Source organism: Notolepis coatsorum, assembly GCF_963971535.1.
Source record: "Notolepis coatsorum genome assembly, chromosome: 11".
Classification (NCBI taxonomy): Eukaryota; Metazoa; Chordata; class Actinopteri; order Aulopiformes; family Paralepididae; genus Notolepis; species Notolepis coatsorum.
The window spans coordinates 78,704,225-78,724,754 of record NC_140175.1 but is presented as its reverse complement, the minus strand read 5'-3'; the positions used below and the strand labels follow the sequence as shown (position 1 = coordinate 78,724,754).

The 20,530-nt window shown below is 42.8% G+C and overlaps 1 protein-coding gene across 1 annotated transcript in view; it reads left to right on the top strand.

Moving 5' to 3' along the window:
• Positions 1–20,530, top strand: part of crata (carnitine O-acetyltransferase a) — a 66,778-nt gene that overhangs the window by 23,037 nt on the left and 23,211 nt on the right. The window contains exons 6-12 of the mRNA XM_084325414.1: positions 2,974–3,148; positions 3,596–3,774; positions 5,457–5,557; positions 6,780–6,899; positions 7,612–7,734; positions 8,241–8,376; positions 9,010–9,072. Of these exons, the coding sequence (XP_084181540.1) occupies positions 2,974–3,148; positions 3,596–3,774; positions 5,457–5,557; positions 6,780–6,899; positions 7,612–7,734; positions 8,241–8,376; positions 9,010–9,072 (897 nt within the window). The remainder of the gene's footprint in view (positions 1–2,973; positions 3,149–3,595; positions 3,775–5,456; positions 5,558–6,779; positions 6,900–7,611; positions 7,735–8,240; positions 8,377–9,009; positions 9,073–20,530) is intronic.

Genomic DNA, 20,530 nt, shown 5'->3' with positions numbered 1-20,530 from the left:
CCACAGAGGTTTATTGTAAAATGCGGCTTGCATCTGGCCTACGCGGTGGGTCTTTTCGGGACACCGAGCCTGAACATTTTTCTTTTTACCTGGGAATCGATACCGGTACCCAACGGTACCTTTTTTTTTTTTTTTTTTTTTTTATATTTTTTTTATTATTGCAAAACAAAAATTATTAAAAGTCAGTACTCAACACATAATGCATAATGAAACTTTCAGTCAAGGTGGTTAAAATTACATGCAAGTACAGAAACAAGATAAAGCAAAAATAGTCTATAATAACATTTTAACCGTATACAGTGTATATCCAGCGAAATTACAATTATATAAATGTTAGTATAGAATATACCCCTAATACCTATTTTCTAAAACCCTACACACATATGCTCCAGCTCGAACCCCCCCCTCCCGGACCCCCCCTTGGATAGTACCTCCATTATCCCTCACTCCTAACCAGACACTACCATTATAAGCTAGCTTTTATTCTCTCCACCACTTCTACCCACATTGACATTTTGGATTCATTGAGACCCAGAATTCTTGCTGTAGATATTTCTTGATATATCACATCGAGATATGTAAGAAACCAAACTTTCCGGCACATTTTCTCCGGTTGAAACCAGCGTGATGCGATCAGCTTTTTAGCTACTGTGATACCCGATAAAACCAATCTCTTTAGCTGAGGATTCACTGCAAACTCAAAAACATCATTCAATAGTAATACCGAGGGGTGTACAGGTATATTCCAAGATACGAGTTTTGATAATTGTTGGGACACATCTTTCCAGAATGCCTTAACTGGTGGGCAGTCCCAATACATGTGCATAAATGTTCCTTCGTCCCCATTTGTACATTGGGAGCATTTGGAGTCTTGTTTAAGCCCCATTCTGCACAGTCTTATAGGAGTCAAGTATGTCCTGTGAATATAGTTCAGGTTGATTTGTTGATGATCCGGGTTCCTTGATGTAAGTCGGACATTTGCCCAGGCTCCTTGCCAATCAAAGTCATTTTCCAGGTCTGGTATATCCCTCCTCCAGACAGTGTCTAGTTGAAGGGTTTCATATGAGGACGTTAGTAATTGATAATAAAAACCTGATACAAAACCTCCCAATGTTTCTCTTTCATAGAAAAATTTGTGGTATCTGTGGTGTTCAATTGGTATGAGTAATGGAACACCGTGAGACCTCAGACATAGTCGTAACTGTATGTAAAAACATACATACATTTACGGTACCTTTTTTTCTGTACTTTACTCTCCCTCTCTGAAGTCTAAACTTCACAACACACAATCTAAAACCCCTTACCTCCCTCTCCCAAACCGATATTGTATCTCAATGGGACTTCCTGGTTAAATAAATAAATGTTTATTTTTTTGCGATTTGCTAATTGCATCATTCCAAATCGCGATTTTGATTTAAAATCGATTAATCGTTCAGCCCTATCAGCAACACCGGAGCCCTGCAGGGGACAGTCCTCTCTCCCTTCCTCTTCACCGTCTACACCAACGACTTCCACTATCGGAGTCCTGCCACCTTCAGAAGTTTTCTGATGACTCTGCGATAGTGGGATGTATAAAGGATGGTGACGAGAGGGAACTGGTAGTGGACTTCGTCACATGGTGCGATAAAAACCACCTGCAGCTAAATGTGGCGAAGACCAGGGAACTGGTGGTGGAGCTGGGGAGGAGGAGGAGTGCACCTGTGACCCCTGTTTCCATCAGGGGAGTCGATGTGGACATGGTTGAGGAGTACAAATACCTCGGTGTGCACATCGACAACAAACTGAACGGGTCAAAACGCGCAGAGGCACTGTACAAGAAGGGCCAGAGCCGACTCTACTTCCTCAGAAGGCTGAGATCATTCAATGTCTGTACAAGGATGTTGAGGATGTTCTATGAGTCGGTGATGGTGGGCGCCTTCTTGTACGCTGTGACTCCCTAGCGAGGGTGGCGGAGAGGAGGAGCCTTGCTAAGCTCCAGGCCATCAGGGAAAACCCCTCCCACCCACTATACCACTGAACGGCACAGGAAGTCCTTCATTCCAACAGCCATCAGACTATACAATGCATCACTGTGCCTCACTGCATCACTGAGCACAGAGTGACAGTTACCATCTTCCTGGACTCTTACCTTTGAAACAGCACTGTGCAATACTACACCTACTGTAGACCTCAGTATATTTTTAAATTTTTTTACTGTATTTATTTACTGTATATTTTATTCCATTTTTATTCTATTTATTCTACTCTTATCTTAGGCAATTTGATTTGTTTTGTTATTCGTGACCTGTTCTGTCTAAATGTTTAATGTTGAGCGATTTGCAGTGTCAAATTTCCCTCGGGATAATAAAAGTATTTCTATTCTATTCTATTCTATAACAAAGGACTCTGAGGGGAGCGGCCGGGTAGCGCAGCGGACTAAGCGTCTGTCTACCACCACATAGACACTTGTATCGGTGGGTTGTATCCTGGTCGTTGTAAACAGCAACTCCTACAGGTCGGTCAGGGCGCCTGCACAGCAAGGGAGGGAATTGGGGAAGGTAGTGTGAGCTTCCCATGTGTTACACTTCCCCAGTGAGAGTCCTCGCTGTCAGGTGAAAAGAGGCTGCTGGCTGTCTCCACATGTATCGGAGGACGTATGTGATAGACTTCAGGGCTCCCTAGACCGGCAAGTGGGGGGGAAATGCGCGCAACGACCAGGAAGGGGAGGGGGGAATTGGCATAACGACAAAAAAAATCATTGGGATGGGAGAAAAAATACAGAAAATTGGAGGAGAAAAAGTAGAAGAAAAAAAGACTGAGGGGAGGGGAGCGAAATCGATACAGCAATATATCACAATATTTTGTCTTATTATATCGATACACTGATGCCACATATCAATATTTAAATATATATATTATTTCGTACTTTATGTTGGTCAAAAGTGACAGCAGCCCTGACTCAACCCGCCGCATCTCTCCTCTCTTCCGAGTCAGTTCTTCGTGCTGGACGTGTACAACAGTGACGGCACGCCACTGACGGTGGACCAGCTCTACGTACAGCTGGAGAAGATCTGGAACTCCTCGCTGCAGACCAACAAGGAGCCCGTCGGCATCCTCACCTCGCAGCACCGTAACACCTGGGGCAAGGCCTACAACAACCTCATCAAGGGTGAGCAGCACCGTAACACCTGGGGCAAGGCCTACAACAATCTCATCAAGGGTGAGCAGCACGCAAAGCCTCGTGCCGAGACGAGCCGTGGGCGACCGGGCACTTGTTGAGAGCAGGCGGGGTCTGTCTGTACTGGTGCCATCAGTGTGTGTGATCATTCTTTTACATTTGTTGTTGACTCTTGTGAAAAAGCAATCAATGGACCATACATCTGAGACTCTGAAACCATTCAAATAGTCATATTATACTCTTCTCCAGAGTCGGATAAGGAGATTGATACCAATTTCCTTTCTGTGTGTTCAGTAGAAAGCTATCCGGCTGCAAGCTAGCCTAGCTTAGCACAAATTAATGGAAGTGGATACAGATCAGGTTAGCCTTGCTTTTATTTTTATTTTTTTACATGCAAACACTGGCAACTGTTGTATGACTGCATATGTCCGTGTCCAGATAAGACCAACAAAGAGTCTGTGCGAGCCATCCAGAAGAGCATCTTCACGGTGTGCCTGGACGCACCCATGCCCCGCGCGTCCGATGAGATGTACCGCAGCCGCGCCGCCGTCCAGATGCTCCATGGGGGAGGAAGCCGCTGGAACAGTGGCAACCGCTGGTTTGACAAGACACTGCAGGTGCGAGCACCGAACAAGAGTACTGCCAGTATCTCAAACACCAAAACACTAAATGACTCAGATTGGCTTTTCAAACAAATTCATATTTCAAATAGCATGTGTCCGGATGGCAAAATTCAGTACTGTATCTACAAAAACCCCTGTAAATAATCTGCCCTTTATTCATTTGCTTAGATCTTTAGTACACTTGATCTCAATAAGGTGCTGATTGAGCTCAGTGGCTTTTTCACGTCTAGTCAATGTTAGCATGGTGTTATTCACCGTAAAAAAAAGGATTATAATCATTTATATTCTCCTCTGGTTCATTACAATTTACTCAAGCATAGTAACAGACACAATATTTCCAACATTGGGAATACATTCCATGGGGTCCATAGATGTCCCTAGATACCAAGAACATGCAAATGAGCTTTGTAGAAGTGGAGCAATCTTCCATTTACTTAGGTATGTACTTTTAGGAATTTTCCGAAAATATGGCTCTGGGTTAAGAAGTTAAAGAGTGAGAGGGCGGCTACGTGGCGTAGTGGGCAAGGCACTCGCCACAAAATGCTGGAGACGCTGGGCTCGTCAGTTCGAGCCCAGCGCTCCACATTTGCTTTCAGTTTAGCTGGTCGTCCGTACTAATACACATTGGCCATATTAGGGGGTGGGAAACTGATGGGTGGGGATCGGGCGTTGTGGACAGCGACCCCTACAGGTCGGTTGGTGCGCCTGCGCAGTAGAATCAGGAAGTGTCGGGGGCAGCGTGAGCCTCCCACGCGTTACTCCTCGCCACTGAGAGATCGAGCTGCGCAGGTGAAAAGATGCGACTGCTGTTACCTCAAGTACCGGAGGGGAGGGTTGAATTGGATGATACGAAATTGGGATGGGAGAAAATATAGAAAATGGGAGAAAAAGTGGATAAAAAAAAATAAGTTAAAGAGTGAGTTAACTTTATTATTATTATTTTATTTTAACCCTAGGCCTATTTAAACATTGTCCAACATTATGATGACTAGCACAGGCCATAATTGATGGCCACTGATGGCTTTTGTATTAAGAAAATTGTATTTGACCAACAAAGTGGCAGTCGTAAATTTTTTCTTTTTCATATCATATTCACCATTTCATCATCACAGACATGCACGTTGCATGTCCCTCCCTCTACCCCAAGAACGCACCAACGTGTTATTTTTCTGTACCTCCCTCTCTCTGGGCAAGATACACTCATATCATGTAACGCAAGATACCTGTGATTGGCCAGAAAACTGGTTGCCTGCCCGTCTGTCGGTAGAGCCTGGACGGGCTCGTGAAATAGATGCCTACACACTAATTAGCTAGTGCTAGCTAGCTAGCAAGCAAATTCTGGTGATCAACAGATACCTTTGTGATCATTTGGGCCTCTATGATCAAAACAACCACGGCTGTTGCAAAAAGGGTTCCTGCGGGGTCTTAAATTTAATCATCAGAATGTTAGGCCTTAAAAAGGTCTTAAATATGATATATGATAAAAGATAAGATATGAATACACTTAAAGGTGGATTGGATTGGATAGTTGAATCCTGCAGTAACTCTGCTCTCATTCTAGCAAGTGTTTTTTTTTTTTTTTTTAGCAAACCATGCTTTTGGTGTGACTTTGAAACCGCATAAGCGAGAGTTGTGTTAGAGATGAATAAATGTGTCGTATCTGCTCTTTCTACCAGTTTATCATTGGAGAGGATGGCTCATGTGGCCTGATGTATGAACACGCCCCTGCTGAAGGACCGCCCATCGTGGCCTTGATCGACCATGTTGTAGAATACACGTGAGTTGACTGAACCCTGTGGTTGTCAACCTGACATTCTGGTAGCAATCCAGCATGAGCAGATAGCAAAGAAAACACTGATTAGTTTGTTTAGTAATGCAGAATCACAATGTGTGTGTGTATATGAATTCTAAAGAAATGTGTGTATCATTGACTACATGTATATCATAAAATATGTCTGTCTAGATCAGTGGTTCTCAAACCTTTTACACCAAGTACCACCTGAGAACGTAGCTGGCTCTCCAAGAGTTTTTTCACCGAAAATATATCACAGAAAGTCAAAGAACATAAACAACCTGTAACCTAACGCGTGTTGTTGTGATGACGTAATCAAAACGCAGCTTCAGTCATTACATGCGCAACGTGAGCTCTTCAGTCCTGCGTTCTAGCAGCCTGTGATAACTCCTCTTGGGACTCGGGAGTCGCGCTGTTTCTATGTAAACTCTGCGCACAGCGCGTCCAATAAATGCGTCTTTAACATGCTTTATATCCTCGCCATTACTATATGCCTGTCGCGGTTAAAAACCTTAACTAACGTTAGCGTTAAGCTAGCTAACAACGCTTCAGTTCCTCTTTCAATCGTCTTTCTTAAGTTACGTCATCCCCCGCTAAGAGTCACGGGAGATGTAGTAAATACAAGTCCTTCCATGTAGGCTAGAATGAATTATGACAGTAGTTCAAGTTTCTTTATTAGTTGTCATACAAAAATACAGAGTACTTTTATATAAAATGCTTACTGTAGCCACTACAGTAACATCATTAAGTCTGCTATAAGCTATTCTCCCTCTTGTGTGTGCTGATCTTTATGCAGTTTTAAAGCACCTTGGCTTTGTTCTGAATGCACTTGGTTGTAGTTATCCTACGGAGAAAAGAAAATGCACTTGACTTTTATTAATATTATTTAAGTTAAGTTTTGCCATAATCATGTCTTTTGTCATAATCAGGTAGCTGAACAAAAAAATATACATTATATATATATATTTCTATTAATCATTTTCGGCATTCGGTTTTCGGCCAACTGTTTCCTATTTTCGGTATCGGTTTCGGCCAAGAATTTCCCATTCGGTGCATCCCTACTAGATATACGTTTTATATTTACATTTATTTAGTCATTTAGCTGATGCTTTTATCCAAAGCAACTTACAATATCATAGAACCAAGTAATTTATATTCTGACATGCTCATTCCTTTCCTCTTTGTTTATTTTTGTTGGTTGAAACAGGAAGAGTTTTGAGATGGTGCGTTCTCCCATGGTGCCGCTGCCTATGCCCCAGAAACTACGCTTCAACATCACTCCAGAGATCAAGAGGGACATCGAGCAGGCCAAGCAGGACATGAACATGTAAAAGCAACTTATCCGCACATCCTCAGCACTGTAATCTTAAAAGATGCTATTTAACTCATTATATAAAACAGATCCTCTACTGTAAATCTGAAAAGATGCTATTTAACTTAAAACAGATCCTCATTACTATAAATCTGAATAGATGCAATTTAACTCTGTATATAAAATGGATCCTCTACTGTAAATCTGAAAAGATGCAATTTAACTCATTATATAAAACAGATCCTCTACTGTAAATCTTAAAAGATGCTATTTAACTCATTATATAAAACAGATCATCTACTGTAAATCTGAAAATATGCTATTTAACTCATTATATAAAACAGATCCTCATTACTCTAAATCTGAAAAGATGCAATTTAACTCGGTATATAAAACGGATCCGCTACTGTAAATCTGAAAAGATGCAATTTAACTCATTATATAAAACAGATCCTCTACTGTAAATCTGAAAATATGCTATTTAACTCATTATATAAAACAGATCCGCAGTACTAGGGATGTCCGATATTATCGGCCTACCGATATTATCGGCCGATATCGGCATTAAAATGTGATATCGGTTGATATCGGTATCGGAAATTAAGAGTTGGACAATATCGGTATATCGGTATCGGTAAAAAAGCCAATATCGAGCATCCCTACGCAGTACTGTAAATCTGGAATTTATAAATTTCTCTGTCTTTTCTTTCTCCCTCTTTTTCTCCAGAATGGTCCATGACCTGGACGTCAGGGTGATTGTTTTTGAGCACTTTGGTAAAAACGTTCCAAAGGCCCACAAGATGAGCCCTGACGCGTTCATCCAGATGGGCTTACAGCTGGCCTACTACAGGTGAGGCTCTGCCACATCAACTAGCTTTTTAACATGGTGTCATGTGTACACACCTCATTTCAACCTTCTGTTTTGATGGCTTTGATATAGTGATAATCGGGCCGAATTTTGAGTGACCACACCCACATGGCCGATTAACAAATGTATGTATAATTTGCTTCTGGTCTTTTATTTTATTAAGATATCTTCACACGCACATACATTATTTACTATAACGGTTGTGGCTGCAATTTTGAATGGCTCGTTCCAAGAGGTAGTGAGCTGAACTGCAGAAAAGGCACAATGCACATATTTAACATTTTCTCAGTGACACAATGCAAAACACAGGAACAATACCTCCCCTTTAATGATTGAATTTGCTTTGAAAGAAGCTCCACCCTTCCTCTCCTTTTTCATTGGCTGTTAGATTTTTCTTATTTATTTTGGTCTCCTCTCTCTCTCTTTCTCTCTCTCTCTCTCTCTCTCTCTCTCTCTCTCTCTCTCTCTCTCCCCCCCCCGCATGGCAGGTTGTACCAGCGGTGTTGTGCGACATATGAAAGTGCCTCCTTGCGCATGTTCAGACTGGGCCGAACAGACACCATCCGCTCGGCTTCCAACGACTCGGCCAACTTTGTCAAGGCCTTTGACGACCCCGCCATACAGGTCTGTTGAAAAGAGGACATTAATTAAACAATTTAAGTTTTAAAGGGTAATTAGTTACGGTCTTTATAATCTATATATAAAATATACTAAAAAAGTATTTATGTTTTTAAGTTCAATAAATGCATGTTGTTAAAAAAAATCAATGAGTAATCATGTTAAATAATTGTGATCTCAGTATTGACCAAAATAATTGTTTAATATAATACTTTTAGCCAATTTTTGCCCGAGCAGTCTAATATCAACTTCTGCTGTTACAACTAACAATAGAGGGGTTTAGTCTAATATCAACTTCTGCTGTTACAACTAACAATAGAGGGGTTTAGTCTAATATCAACTTCTGCTGTTATAACTAACAATAGAGGGGTTTAGTCTAATATCAACTTCTGCTGTTACAACTAACAATAGAGGGGTTTAGTCCAATATCAACTTCTGCTGTTACAACTAACCATAGAGGGTTTTTAGTCTAATATCAACTTCTGCTGTTACAACTAACAATAGAGGGGTTTAGTCCAATATCAACTTCTGCTGTTACAACTAACAATAGAGGGTTTTAGTCCAATATCAACTTCTGCTGTTAGAACTAACAAGAGGGTTTTAGCTGAAAGCCCTGTCTTGTTTCTGTCATCTGTCTAGAACACAGAGAAGGTGTCTTTAATGGAGAAAGCTGTGAAGGCACACAGAGCATACACTGACATGGTGAGTAGCATTCAACCCGGCACCACTTCTCATGTCCAGTTTGGTGTCTCTCCTATGACACGAAGGAGGCTTGTAAAGTCAAGAGTAAACTGTCCTCAAGGTGGCGCTATCCTAGAAATAAATATCCTCCTCTCCTTCTGTATGGCGATTGTCCAAACATTTATAGTCACAGAGAGACTAAACGGGGAAATAATTCCACCTGCCAGACGTGCCGCTTATCAAGAAATCACTGCTCCAGGATACTGCGTTTGGTTACTTTATTGCGGTTAAAAACAGTTCATATAGTAACGTCATTAAAAAGCGAATCACAGCTTGATTTAGTATTGTGTAGCGTGCGGTCAGCAAAGTATGACTTCCCCGTTCACCCCCTCATTACCGTACCTGAAACTCGCCGGTGAACAGCTGACTTTACTACTACTACGACACCACGTGACCCCTTTGTGAATGGCGTAACCATAACAACCCGTGGTCTATACCTGTCACCAACATACCGGCCCCTAATTATTACATAATCTCATTTCACAGTAATAATTATCAATGCATCAATTTATACAAAATACCACAGTACAATTTTGTTTCCCATTTTATTTTGCCTTTTTTTTGCCTTTTTAATAAAAAAAATTGCAATGAGTTCATAGTTCATAAGATTAAGATTTGTTTATTAAGGACAATGCAAATTAATGAACACCATTTACATGAGTGTATGCATAACATCACAGCATGATAAGGACGTAAATATGCCGGGAATAGCACAGGGCTAATTTCCACCCGTAGTCCTAACATAAAACAAACACAAAACGGACCATACAATGTTCATTCATAAAAACTGACATCACTGACATGACCACACTAACATGACATTCAGTCAGTACAACATCACTAACATCCCTAATGAGTGCATATTTGGCTGTCTTAACAGCCATTTCCTGAGTTGGCCCCTAAAGGTGGACAGGGTGGTACATTCCCTTAAAAGGGGACCGGAAGGCTGTTCCATGTTCCACTTCCCTTTATCGATAGAACATTTTTGCTGAAGGCGGTCTTTCTAAAATGGACCTCACAATCCCCTCTGGTGTTTGACCTAGTGGCTAATCCAGTGTTCCTTTTCTCATGGATAAACTCCTTGAGAGGGGGAAGGGCTAATCTGTGCAGGCATTTATATACAAAGTAGGAACTTTTATAACATCTGAGGTTTTAAAAAATTTTATCCAGGATTTTACAGTGGTGGATTTTACATAAGGTCTTGATACTCTTCTTGAATCCAACCCCCCCAGAATCAAGTCAATCCAAAATCACGAAAAAAGTCAAAGTAATCCAAAGTCGTGGGAAAGAAGCGAAACCTTCATGACTCTGTCGACTCCTGAAGAAGGCAAATCTTCGTCACAGGTCTGCAGAGAAGGCTGGTCCGGGTCTTAATCCGGACCTGTCGCACAAGTCCGTTCTTGTCTGGCATTGTCTCTATAATCCTCCCAATTATCCAGGAATTCCGTGGTGCGGAATCGTCCATTATGAGCACTATGTCATCAGGATGAAGTTCCGCTTGATCTTTGTTCTGTCGTTCCTATAATTGTGGCAGATATGTGAGATGTCTACTGTTGAGAATTGATTCCACTTCGCAGAGTACTGTATGGAGTCCCTCCTCATCCTCTTCTCTCCATCCCATCCTCCTCTCCTCTTCTCCATCCTCCTATCTCTGTCCTCTCTTCCTCCTCCTCTCCTCCTCTCTCCATGTGCTGCTCTCTCAGCTTCTGCAAGTAGATTCTGAAACTTCTCCATAGATCCATATCTCTGAGACGCCATGTCACTGAGGCTGCGTTGTTCTCTCTCCCCCTGCTCCTTCATCCTCTTCAAACTTTTCCTCAACCAACCAACACCTCCATCATTCTTTACTGAGGCTTTATGTGCTGCAGTACCAGTCTTATGCATTGGGGGAAGACCGCTCCCTCCATCTTTCCAGTATGGGTTCAACTCCAGCTTATGCAGACCAGCCTGTTGGATGGCCTCTGCCTTGGCTTTCTCCTCTTGTCTCTTCTTCTCCTTTTTCTCCTTCTTGATTTTTTTTTACCTTTTCTTCTTCTTGGTCTTGAAGATGGTCTCCTGCTGTATCTGATGAAGATGTTGGTCGAGCTCTGGGAGGAGCCATGTGTTCTCTCCTCTCTGTATCTTCAACTCCTGCTTGGCCTCGTTGATCACCTCCTGATGAGCTTTACGTTTATACTCCCTCTTCTCATTGATGCTGCTCAAGCTTTCAGAACTAGCTCCGAACGCTGCCATGACACTGTCGTCTCCTCCAACTGGTCCATTTACAGTCCATCCAAGCATCGTATTGACTGCATATGGCCCTCCATCCACACTTGGGATGACTTCCAGTGGTTCTAAGGCTCTGGGAATGTTCAGACCAATCAACATCTCCACGTTTGCATCCATCTGTGGCAGATAGACATGCTTCAGATGAGGTAATTTTTCCAGATCTTGCCGTCGTGGGATGTTACTTCGATTGACAGGCATTTGATGTTGTGCAAAGATTTTTGGTATTTCACAGTACCGGTCACTGTCCAATCCAGCGACTTCCAAGTCAGATGTAATGCAACCACCTTTTCTTGGCCCATAGTACGTAGAAGGATCCTTGTTTTCCTCCCAGAGAGTCCCAGTTTATCCATCAGACCCATTGTACAGAAGGACGCTGAGCTCTAGAAAGGCATAGGTTTCCACTGACCTTTGCTTGATTTAACCTTAACCGGTACGATGGCGAGCTTGCAATCTTGATCACCGGCCCCAGTAAGACCACCGGTATGGATTTCGACTAGAGCTCTGTCCACTGCCCTGTCCGAGTTGATCCTGCCTTTCTCTGCATCTCCATTTTCCTTAGAGTGGATGTGAAGCAAGCTGGTGTCGTGAGCCACATGTCTTGCAAGACAGATGTTCCCTGCACTCTCTGCTGATGTGCCCAGTGCACAAACATCCAAAGCAAACTCCATTCCTCTTCAGGAACTCCATCTTCTCGCTGTGAGCTCTCCTCTCCAATAGAGTGCATGACTCCAGTGTGTGTCCACCCACTTTGCAGAAAAGGCAAGTCATCTCATCAGGGGCGCATTTAGGATTGTAGAAGATCCGGGGCTTAGCCCAGATAGGTGCCCGCATTAGCGGGCACGGAATTTTCTTACTTCGACACCACAACCTTTAACGTATACCACCACCTTAAAGCGGACAAAAGGCACTAGAGAACACTTAAATTCACACCCTTTAATTAATGAAGCAAACAATAATAATAATTAATAATAATAATAATACACTGTATTTGTATAGCACCTTTCATACAAGAATTGCAGCTCAAAGTGCTTCACAGCAGTAAAAAAAGACAGGCATAGAATGAGCACAACATTGGCAGATCAAGAGCAATGCATAAAGTGCAGAGACATAAAGCATAAAATAGATAGCAGCAAAATAGACAAAGTCAAGGTAAGACATAGAACATTAAATCACATCGTTTTTCATATTAGGATCTAAGATCTAGGGTTAACTCGCCGAACGTTGAGCGCCAGGACCCCCGAAAACCAGAGTATAGTCGGGTTTTCATCGTTGTTTCTTTTATTCGATATTTCTATTCATAAAGAAATGCCGGCAGCCTGTGTTATCACTGGGGATGGGTCTGAGATCTCAAAAGTCCAATACCGCCGCCTAACGCCTTGCGGCCACTATTGCACTCCATTTGAAACGATGTGGCTTGGTGTCTGGGCCGAGCTGCGGCCTGCAGGTGGGGTCTAACTACTCGGTCAAGCCAAACGCTTATAACGCATGCATCAACGAGGGTCGGGTTCATGTTCAATACTGGATTACGTTGGCACCTTGATCGACATCAGTACATGGAATGGCGATCAGATAATTGGAATATTCTTTTCGGGACAGATCCTGGTCAAGGTAAGGACTATATGGTATCAATATTGCGTTGATCCAAAAATTCCTTCATGCTGATCGGGGTGTGTGTGTGTGGCGTGTTCCGTTGGTTGCGATCAAAGCACGGAGGGGCGCCCCCCCCCCCCCCCCTTCATGCATCCATGATGAAACATAATACCGATAATCTAAATTTGATTTGAGAACAGTAGCTAGTCCAGGGAAGAAACGATAACGTGTTTACTAGAATACACGTTGCCGGCCATTATGAAGCATTTTGGAAATGACACCAGACCACCCTGAAACTACACTCATATTCACGACGGTATAAAACGGAAATCTATGGATGGAAAAATTATCTGGTTTTTACATCTTGACCGGAAGAAACTCAATGACAATCGACTATATTATTAGATCCATAGCTATAATATATAATATAGCTTTAGGCCTGCAAACACAGCCACGTATCCCCATGTTAAAAGGCGCTGGCCTTTCAACAGTAACAGTAAACCGCCATCTGGCACTGAAAGTGTTAACACTTTGATCGCCATGGTTAAATTCATAATTTACCATCCTCCGCCAGCCCTATTTAATATGGAGAAGTTCCCCTTCTTTGCAGGGCTATAACTTTTTAAATTGTATTGCTAAATTGACATTACTATGGCCCATTCAACGTCCTATATCTATTGTTCAGGGTGTAGCAACGTTATACTTTTTCATTTACATATTCATACTAAAATACCGTCTAAAGTATAAGTATGTTTTTATCGTTTTCTGCAGCTTTCTCCAGAACGTGATTTATAGCTCCAAATGCATTATATTGATGATGAAATACAGTTTGATAGGAATCTGCGCGAGATAAAAAATTTCAAATGGACGTGCTTCTAGAAGTTACTACGTATGATTTGATGATGACCGGATGGGGGGGGGGGGGGGGGGGGGGTCGTTTATAATTCCGTGGCCAACGTTATATATTCATCTAGTGTGGGTGATATGATCATTAGAGCAGTTAGTATCGAACACAATGAAAAATAACGTTGAAACTCACCGTAGCTTCCTCGCGCCGTTGGGCGATGAGCGTGGAACAGAAATGTTCCTATTATGGGATGTACAAATATGCGATCCATTTCCAGGTTGTATAATAGTATATACGTCCAAATCATGTTGTTTATCGAGTTATTTGCAACCGATCGATGTCCAGTGTATCAAGATGGAGTCCCGCTAACGATAGCGAGTGCCCGGACGAAATATGGGAGAGCACCACATCCGGCGCATCACTTCCTGTTTGGGCGATCCGCCGATCGGCCACCAGATGGCGCTCTTGAACCGCTGGAGAGTTGAGAGGGGCTCAACAGTAGATCTCAGGTCTCCGGGGGAGAAATATGATTTCGATCACAGATTTTTGAAATATTGATATCAAAGACGTGGTTCAGCGTCTTTGGCAGAATAAGCATGGCGGGGAAAGACGTGTCCCAGCGTTTTTGGCGATTAAAGTGTTAATAGGCGTCTTTGTTTACGGTTTGATTATCACTGATACAAAGTAAAATAGTGCAGTGCAATAAAATAGTTATCATCGTATTTTTTCGGGAGGCCGGTAAGGAGTGCATTACAGTAGTCGAGTCGGCTTGAGATAAAGGCATGGATCTGGTTTTCAGCGTCCTTTTGATTTATAAATTGCCGTACTTTAGCTATGTTTCTAAGGTGGAAGAGTTATGTTTTTGTCAACTTGTTGATTGTGATTTAAAGCTTAGGTCTGAGTCTACCATAACACCAAGACTTAACTCACTCAAATACAGTTAGCAGCTGGATAGACTACAGATGGAAATTAGCTTCTGCTAAATCTGGTGCAAACATATTTTCATGTAACAATGATTAATTGTCAAAAAATATATATATATTTTTTTTTTAAGTAGATTCAGGGCTTTTCAGAAAACATTTGGGGCTTGAGTCACAATATCACAATATCAGTAAACATAGCACGTTTGCGATGTCTTTCCTGGATGTTACATGCTTCTGTTCGCCACTTGTCCCTCAGCTTGTAGGGCAACTTCTTGATAACAGCAAGCATGTTTGCAGATGTGTTCAGGTCACATGCACGTCTTTCATGGCATTGCAGCATCCGCGCAAGAATAGGCTGTATGCTTGTAAGGCTTTTCATCCACAACTTAATAGTTGGCCATGCAAATATTTTGTCCATGTAAGCGGATGCTATGACGTGCTCATTTCCAAAGTTTTTCCTGGAGTAAAGCCTCCGCCATAGCATATCCAGTGCCATCAGTCATGTTGACAAACTTTTGACTAGTTGTTTAGGCTGCCCCCTGGTGTAGTCCTCCTTTCTATGGTCTGTTCAAAGGACTGTATAAAGCCATGATACTGCAGAGGGTCACCTTCAAATGGTTGGATGTCTCTTTTAGGCAGTGAAGCAATGCATTGCAGATGCACCAACATCAAATCAAATCAAATTTATTTGTAAGGCCCGACGACGCACGTTAATGTCCCCATGGGCCGGACACGTCTTCTTTAAACAAGTCAAGAAGAAACATAACAATAAGTTAAGAACAAAACAAGAACACCATAAGGTCCAACAAATTTAAAATAAATGCAAAATAAATGAATGCAAACACTCCCAGACATACCCCATGCGAAGGTAAGGAAAAACTCACTAAAACTAGGGGTGCACTGATATATCGGTCGGGTATCGGTATCGGCCGATAAGTGCCTTGTTGACTGCTATCGGCCTATCGGCCGATAAGCTCAAATGTGCCGATAGCAGTCGCCGATAAATAACCATCAATTTGTGTAGCGTCAAAAGGCAAAAAAAAAAAAAAAAAAGTTCACTCGCGACCTACCTGCACAACGCCCGCCGTCCCCCACACACACACACACAAGCTACTGCATCAAAGTTACTACTTATGATTAACAAGGCATTCGTTTTGTGGCATTAACGTTATATAGTTAGTGTTACACGGACAATAACATCAACATATTATTATTACCCATAGCAGCAAGGCATTACTCCGAGTCCGTTCATAGCTCAGTTCCATTCCGTTGCAGCATGAGCTACCGGGAGGCAGAAGACTAACGTTACTGGTGAAAATGTGATTTACGTTGGAATACTCCTTTGCCAACTTGCTGTACTTTGCTTGCAGGTCTGCAGCCATTATTGCTGGATTATGAATAGCCCCAACTTTAGCCAACGTAACGTTATGGCTAAACCTTTAACATTAGTTAACGCTAGCTTTCGGTTAGCTGTTCAATGCTAATAACACAACCAAGCGAACCCATCAGAGCTCCCCATCAACACCGCTCTGTCGGGAGGATGGCATTTAAGAAAGTATCTGCTGTTAAAATGACACAAACATTCGTTTTGTGGCATTAACGTTATATAGTTAGTTACACGTTCAATTACATCAGCATAGTATTTACCCGAAGATAGCAAGCAAGCCTTTCATAGCTCGGTTCCATTCCGTACCCAACTACCCATTCTGCAATCTGTTAATAAAGTTTTCAACCAGACAAATGTATAGAAAGGCTTTGTTTTATTATAACATTTGTTGCAGCAAAATCATTGTGTCTCGTTTGGCCATCCTGTAGAGCGCGCTGGTCGGCGGGCACTGCCGGGCAGCTAACGTATTAGCTTGTTGTGGTTCTGAGTTTGACTCGCATTCTCGCAAGCAGATCAATGGCGGCATGCCCCGAAGTAGAAAATGAATAAACGCTTGCTGATTGGTGGTAAGAACAGCAGGAGGTGGGTGCTAGCGGTGTGGCGTAATTGGCCGAATCGACTGTCAATCAAAATGGTTCCATTGCATTGGTTGAAAGCTCTGGTTGAGAGAATAGTATCCCGCTGCACGCCGCCAGAATGGTTCCATTGCATTGGTTGAAAGCTCTGGTTGAGAAAATAGTATCCCTCTGCAGGCCGCCAGACGATACTGGGAGAGGGATAGTGATACCATAAACATATTTCTTGATGTTTCCTTTTTTTAAGTAAGTAAAGAGGCCTACAAATACAAACATACACATACAAATATACAGTAGTTTCATTAAAAAAATTAAAAAGAAAATTAAAAAAAATTACAAATACTTATTTTTTGCCACAAGTATCGGTATCTGTATCGGCCGATTGTGTTAGTTGAACAATCGGTATCGGTATCGGTGGCCAATTTTCATATCGGTGCACCCCTAACTAAAACCTAGCAATAGGAAAAAATGCACCACAGGCAGTGTGGAGGAGAGAAACCTTAGAAGGGCCATTCAAGGGCGGATCTCCCTTCTTAGATGTCGGCAGTGTTGCGATGCTCATATCAACACTGGTTGCACGCACGCTAATGACGCCACGTGCATGCCCGCTCCCAGGCGCATGTGCGCGCTCCCGCGCATGCGCATAAATGTTCCCTTGCATAAGGACAGACTAAAAACAGTGCCTAATTGCCTCTACGAATGGAATGTAACACCTGACGACCGGCGCTATTGATATGCAAAGTAGCCAGGTGGGTACTGCGAGTTGGCGCATCAGTCGAGTGCAGCGCATTCCTGTGTGCAAGCACGTGCACATCCGTGCGTGTGCTTGCACGCGCTTCTGCTCACAAAACTTTGGTTGCACGGAGTGCAACCTCGTCCCATGAGCAACGCATCACTGGATGTCGGTGATAGTAGTGTTGCAGACGGACCGTTGGTAAGCATGCACTCATGTGTAGGGCTGACCTTCGAAGCTTTTTTTGAGATAGGGGGCGGCGCAGAGAGGGTCGCAACCTCCCCGTCATCATCGCGGGACGTCCAGCACTCCGGTCATCACTACGAGACAGCCGGAGACAGGAGGGCACGCAGAGAGGGTCGCATCCTCCCGGTCTTCATCACGGGACGTCCGACACTTCGGTCATCACTCCGGGACAGCAACTCACAGGGAGACGGGACAGGCGTTAGACAGCTCGCGTGATTGTAATGGGCGGACATAGCAATAGATACAAGCGGTAAGCATATATGTGAATAGATATATGAAGTAAGCATATTATGTGAATAGAATAGAAGTACTTAACCCAGCAATGAAACCACGTTGATAGACCACAAACCATGGTGACAGACCACGGACAGAAGACGGTAAGAAGCTGATCCATGGCCTCGGTGGTGCACGTAGAGCAGTCACTGCAATCTTGGCCAAGACCCCGAGACATCCACCACCTTGGTCAGCACTACCAGACAAGCACTCAGAGAGATGGGGGGGGTGTTGGGACAGGGGTTAGAGAGTTCCCATGTTTGTAGTGGGCGGAGATGGAGCAACAGATACATGCATTGAGCACATGCACACATGGCGACAGCAGAACCACAGTATACAAGAAATTGTGAAATAAAGCAATAGATGGAACCACTGCAAGCGCATGGACACAGGGTGAGATACGAGACAACAGCCCAGGGCTGCACGCCCCGTGGGGGCAGGAGGAGCCACTCAGAAGGTTCAGCACTGCAGGCCAGACAGAAGGCGGCACGAAGCCGTTCCACGGGACCGGCCAAGACAGAGACAGAGGCCAAAAGGTTCTCCCATGTCTGCAGAAAAGCAGACATTGGAGAAAATAGACATCCTAACTAAACTAGACAGATTAATCTAAAGGTCAGTCCCCGACCAGGTGAGATCAGGGTAGGTTGAAGGAGAGAGAGAAAAGATGGGTCTTAAGCAGGGATTTAAAAGCTTCGACAGAGCAGGCGCCCCTGACGACGGCAGGTCATTTGTTCCACAGGTAGGGAGCGCGGTAGACAAAGGCTCTGTGGCCGGCAGATTTCTTTTTAACCCTAGGAATCGATAGAAGCCCCGCATTTTGTGAGCGCAGAATAGTGTTGTCACGATACTGGAATTTCGACTTCGATACGATACCTTGAAAAGTATCGATACTTTTATTATTTACTTTTACTATTATTTCGATATCAAAAAAAATAAAAAATAAATATATATATATATATATATTAAAAAAAAAAAAAAAAAATTTGCTTCAAATTTAGCTTCTCTCTGGTACTATAAGAGAAGATAAATATAACAATTTTAAAACCCTTTGTTTATCTTTAGATCACACATTTAAAAATAACTGTTCATCTCACTTCAATCATTTTTATTGCAAATGCAGAACATGGTATTTTCTCAAGCAGACAGATGTAAACACTGTAATCTGTGTTGCATGTACCTGACAAACTGAATTGTTTGTATTACAGTTAGTAACAGTTTCGTTTTTATTTAAAGATAACGAGAGAGAGAGAGAGAGAGAGAGAGAGAGAGAGGGAGATGGAGAGGGAGAGGGAGAGAGAGAGGCTATGCTCGGAGCATTTTAGTAACGTTACATTTTCAACAAGATTGCTGCTATTTAAACACTTGATGGAAACGGGGTAACGTTAACCTTATGTCGACTGTAGTATTGTATGACCTCGACATAACGTTTAAACGTTAACGCTACTCTGTTTCCATGCAGTAATTATAAAAGTAGCCAGCTAAGCTAACGGAGCTAGCAGTAGCTAACGTTAGCTGGTAGCTGTAACGTTACAACGAATCAGCTGTTGATATTATGCGCCATCAGTAGACAACGTATCATGTATTAAACTAGAGTTAATGGTTTAATGCTTCAGTCACAGTGACGTTGAAAGAGCAGCTGTCACGAACCTCTTTCATTTCTTTATGGAGATCGGCGCTGGCACTGCTCTAACACCGCTTGCAAATAGCATTGGGGCATTTGTAGCTTGTCCTTCGTTGTTTACTTGAAACCCAAAGTACCTCCAAACAGCACTTCTGCTGTTTTCTTTATCCACAAGCACAAGTTGCGGAGGCTCTGCATTTACCATCTTCAGCTAAAATGTTTGTTTACTAACTGAAGAAGACGGCTCTCTGTGACTCTGTGAGGGGGAGGGCTGGACTCGGAGGAGCCGGGGGGGCAAGCGCGCTGAGCGCTCTGAACAGCGCGTCAACAACTTGTGGTAGAACACTCGCCAGCTGGTACCGATACTGCAGAAAGTATCGGTACTTCGGGAAATGAGTATCGAAGCAGTTTTAAATATTCAGTATCGATACTTTGATATTTTTGACAACACTAGCGCAGAACACGAGCAGGCGAGTATCGGGAGATGAGATCAGATAGATAGAGCGGTGCAAGCCCATTTAAAATGTTGTAGGTGAGGAGTAGCACTTTAAAGTCAGATCGGGCTTGAATAGGAAGCCAGTGTAGGGCGGAAAAAACTGGTGTGATGATTCTAGTTAGTATCCGTGCAGCCGCATTTTGCACGAGTTGAAGATTTTTGATGCTTGAATTAGGTAGGCCTGAAAAAAAGTGCATTATAGTAGTCCAGACGTGATGAGACAAAAGCATGAATCAGGGTTTCAGCATCAGCCAGAGTTAAAATGGGGCGAATTTTTGCGATATTACGAAGATGGAAGAAGGCAATTGGTGACATTTTTTATATGTGCATTAAATGAGGGAGGAATAAAAAAATGACTGAGGTTTTTTATGGTGGAGCTCTGGGATACATGACAAGTATCAAAGTTGAGGGAGATGTCCTGAAACAGGCCTCTGTGGTTTGGGGGGCCAACAATTAACAT